General features: G+C 35.5%; 1 protein-coding gene across 2 annotated transcripts in view; it reads left to right on the plus strand.

Annotated features, from left to right (window-relative positions):
- The window catches only part of Xpo7 (exportin 7), a 38807-nt gene that overhangs the window by 2376 nt on the left and 31653 nt on the right, over positions 1-4778 (plus strand). Inside the window, exons 3-5 of one of the 2 annotated variants that reach the window (XM_019207635.1) lie at positions 636-729; positions 1661-1827; positions 3205-3297. In XM_019207635.1, coding sequence (XP_019063180.1) covers positions 636-729; positions 1661-1827; positions 3205-3297 — 354 coding nt within the window. The remainder of the gene's footprint in view (positions 1-635; positions 730-1660; positions 1828-3204; positions 3298-4778) is intronic. The other variant, XM_019207638.1, reaches the window with a different exon arrangement.

Here is a 4778-nt window from a genome sequence, read left to right on the forward strand (position 1 = left end):
TTTTTTTTTTTTTTTTTTTTTTTTTTTTTTTTTTTTTTTTTTTTTTTTTCTTTCTTTTTTTTTTTGTAATGGGGATCAAATTCGGGTCCTTGTGAGGCAGGTGATGGCACCACTGAGCTAAATCCCTGGCCCATTTGGTGGATTTATATAATACCACTAACAAAAATAGATAGCTTACTGTGTCTTTAGGACTTTTAGCCTCGGGGAAAACTCTTGTTTAGGTTATTTAAATGTTTCTGAGTCTATTACAAGATAGCCACATGGAAGAATTATTACACGATCCCTTCTTATACATTATTACCAGCTGGGATGCTAACATTCATTAAAAGCCACTTTTGACAATATGGTTATGTTATTCCATCACATAGGATGATTTTTCTGCCTCAAATCATTGTTCAGAAGTTTATTATGAAACCATTTATATCTTTCCCAGTGCTCTATCTGAATGTTAGCTGTGCTGATAAAAAGATATATAGTTTATAGATTATACAGTGTAATGTAGTTCCCTCTAATATTTCCTGCTTTTCTTTCTTATGCCATACTACAGGAATATTTTGAAAGAACATTATAATATCTTTAAGTAACAAACCTCATGACTGACTTACCTAGTACAATTTCCCCCGCTCTTTTCACAGTCATCTTACTCCCAGTTACTGGCAGCTACATGCCTTACCAAGCTTGTATCACGCACAAACAACCCCTTACCATTGGAACAACGGATAGATATTCGTAAGTAGAGAAATTTGTTTTATCTTTAATAAATTAGTTTAATTGTGTACTAGTAACAGTTAAATATATGTGCATTTTTGATAATACACTAAAATTGCTAAGCATGCAAAATATGTAGAGTCTTAAGTTTTTTCCAGAATTCAGGGCTTATGGAAGTGAAGAGGGCCTAATACAGTAACTTCTAGGTGAAGCCTAAGTCGTCCCTTTCATGGTCAGATTTCTCTTATTTAGTTTTTTGGGGTTTGTTTTTGTGTGTGTGTGTGTGTGCCAGGGATCGAACTTGGGCCCTTGTGCTTGCAAGGCAGGCTGCAGAACCACTGAGCCAAACCCCCAGCTCATTTAGTTTCTGTTGTCACTAATAACTCAGGAAATCTTTGTTATGGGTTGTTAAATCTCCACAGACTACATTATTTAATCACATAGGCATAGATTCAAGGCTGCTGTATATTCTTTGTGACAGTATGAAGTTTTGAATTTGAAAGCCTACCAATAATCTTAAATAATTGTATAATCTTAATTAAATTCCTCAGTAGCTTCAAATTGTAAATTGATAATGTGAAATAGGAAGAAAAGGGCTAAAGGAGTAAGTGAAAGGAAAAAATGTAAACAAAGTCTTTGTAAATAGGAAGGAGTGGAGGGGGTGAAGGGAGGGCAGGGGTATGGGGAAAAATGAGAACTAAGGTCTGTCATATAAAGGTACAAGATCCCAATGATGAATGTAACTGTACTGTGTACCTTAAAAGTACCAATAAATTCAATGAAAAACAAAAAATAAATGAAATAAATCAGTCACAAAATGACCAAAAAAATTCCTCAGTAGCTTAAAGAACTTGAAGAGGTAAGAATAAATACAGGCTGTTTAACATGTTTAAAGACCCACATCCTTCTCTGGCACAGCTTTCTGTCATATGGATTTGTTTTTGTTTTATAGGAAACTATGTGCTCAACTACCTTGCCACACGGCCAAAGTTGGCTACTTTCGTGACACAAGCACTTATTCAGTTATATGCCAGAATCACAAAACTGGGCTGGTTTGACTGTCAGAAGGACGACTATGTCTTCAGAAATGCAATCACAGACGTCACAAGGTTTTTACAGGTACAGTATATAGATATTTGATATATTCAAAATGGGAGAAGTAACATATATAATACTGATCCACTTTTTGAAAAATTACTCAAAATAGCAGTGTTGGCATACTCTCTTCTGTATCTTTTTTACCATTAATAAGTCTTTTGTAGTGTTTGCAAGTCCGGACAGGCTTTCTGTTTGTTACCTTCAGTACTGAGGATTGGACTCAAGGGATACTGAGCTGTGTCCCCAGCTGTTTTATTTATCTGTGTTTATTTTGAGACAGGGTCTTGCTAAATATCTTAGGCCATTTCCATTTTTGATTGTTAATTAAAAATCCTTCAGTGGCTATCCTAGGATATCTAGTCATCCTTTGAATAAGTGTTTTGCAGGATGAATTCCCATCCTTGGAATTATTGAATCAAAAAGACATTTCAACATTCCCCTCAAAAAAGTTATACCTCGGCTGGGGATTTAGCTCAGTGGTGCCACCATCTGCCTTGCAAACATAAGGTCCTGAGTTCAATTCCTGGTACCCCCCAAAAAAAATCTTTAAACAAAAGAGTTATGCCTAATTTTACACTTCACCAATGTCTAATTATACCTTATCCCTGAAGTTAAACATTTTTTATTTTTTCAGTTTAAAAGGTAAACACAACTGGTGTCTGTATTTGGGTTATGGATGTAACTGGATACATTTCTATGTGTTAAATTACTACTTATATCTATTTTTCTGTGAACTTTCTATTTAAATCTTATGTACATTTTTACCCTTAAGTTTTCCTTTTTCTTTTTGTTGTACATGGTCTCTTTGTAAATTGTGTTACTCATTTGTCAGTTACCTTCCAGATGTGTTTTGCAGTTTATCTTTTAAGACTGTTTGTGCTATAGTGCTTATGGGGACATTTAAGTTCTAAAAGTTTTATTTTTATTTATTTTTTGTTCCTGGGGATTGAACTCGGGTCCTTGCATTTGTGAAGCAGGTGCTGGAACCACTGAGCTAAATCCCCAGTGCCCCCACCCTTTTTTTTTTAATAGTACCAAGTATCAAACACTGGACCTTGCACTTGCGAGGCTAAATCCCTGGCCCAAAAAGTTTTACATTTTGATGAAGTCAGACATAGCTTTCTTGTTATATAAGTTAGCTTTTATGTCCTACAAGAGAACATATTTAAACTAATTCTTAGGGCCGGGCATTCAGCTCAATGGTTCGGCTGCTTGCCTTGCAAGCACAAAGACCCAAGTTCTATCCCCGGCACCAAAAAAAAAAAAAACTAATTCCTTACTGCCATGGGTAGGCAGTTTTATTAATGACATAGGAAGCTGTCATTCATATGAGTACGTCCCAAGTGCCGACTTCAAGCACACATGACAACTCTTTCTGCCTTACATTTTTTTAACCAGGACAGTGTTGAATATTGCATCATTGGCGTCACAATTTTATCCCAGCTAACCAATGAAATTAATCAAGTAAGTGCTACAGCCTTCCTCATTGAAGTAAGTGACATACTTTTTCTTAGTCTTGGTGTTTTCTGCTGTGTGTGGGATGATCTTTTTTGGCAGTTGTGTGCTTTTGCGGTAAGTGATTAATGCCCTTTTGAACAAACTGATTCCATTGGGTTTTCCTCTGTAAGTACAAGCCACCTTACTCTTTTTGTCCTGTTCCCCTTCTGACTCCAGAATATTTCACTCTCCCATGTCACCTTTCCTTATTGATATTAATATTCATTTTGGAAATGAGAATGATGGTTCTAAGCCAAAACCATGACTTAGAAACCTTGCTGATAAAAGAGAATTCTTCTAAGACAGGGATCATAAAATTGGAAATAACCTCATTTGTGTGCCCCTTCTGCTTTTCCATGCGTTAATTTAAAAATCAGTTCCCATATGCTAAAAAACTAAAAGGTTTTGCTTATCATGTTTTTTAGAATGCACAAAACATTCTGCTAAACCAGTTAATATTTTCTTGAGGTGCTGGGATCGAACCCAAGGCCTCACTCATGCTAGGCAAAGCTCACTTTACCATTGAGCTTCACCCTAGCCCTCTGGTTAATTTTTGAAATTGTCATTCATGTCACAACACTGCAGAGGAAACACCAGTGGCTTTTTTTTTTCTTTTTCTTTTTCTTTATTTCTTTTGCTCTGCCTATTTTTGTCAGTTATTTACTTTTGTATCAAGCTAAAATTTTGAAATTATTGAATAGGCCACAATTAATATTATCTATAACATCTCACCCTTCAGTTGTCAGCACATTAATTGTATTAGCATTACTGTTGCTATTGCTCATTATTACACAGAAATTTTCGTTAACGCTGAGGAATTTTAACTGCAAGTTGGTACTCTTTGAATGCACTAGCTTATAGCCTGTTAAAATCTGAAGTTAGCAATATGTTCACTCTCACATGCAGTCCTCATTGTGATCAAGAATTACCAAAATAATAGCAGCTTACACTTTTAAGTAGTTACTATGTGCCAGCCACTGTTGTAAATACTTTATATTAATTTTATCCTCATAACTATCTTGTGAGGTAGATGCTGTGGTTATTCCATTTTCTATATAAGGAAACTGAGGTACATAAAGGTTAAGTGATTAGCCTATGGACTGGGGATTTAGCTCAGTAGCAGCATGCCTGCCTTGTAAGCAGAAGGTCCTGAGTTCAATCCCCAGTACCAAAAAAATAAATAGCCTACAATTTCACAGTTGTAAGCAACAGTACCTGGATTTGAACCCAGAAAGACTTATTCTAGAGCCTGTGGGCTTAACAACTTACTCTTTAACCACTGTCACTTGCAGGAGAAGAAGGGCATACATTAACAGAAATTATCCTGTACTCCCCTTTGAAGTGTGTCCCCATAAAAATACATGAATGTTGGTTTAAAACCCTTTTGAAGATTTTATTTCTTTTGAAAGTGATGAAAATGTGTCTGACATAGTTAACCTATAATTCTCTATATTGTAATCGGTACAATAGATTTT

This window comes from Fukomys damarensis, unplaced genomic scaffold (genome assembly GCF_012274545.1).
Source record: "Fukomys damarensis isolate Sample0158 unplaced genomic scaffold, DMR_v1.0_HiC HiC_scaffold_18, whole genome shotgun sequence".
In the NCBI taxonomy this organism is placed as follows: Eukaryota; Metazoa; Chordata; class Mammalia; order Rodentia; family Bathyergidae; genus Fukomys; species Fukomys damarensis.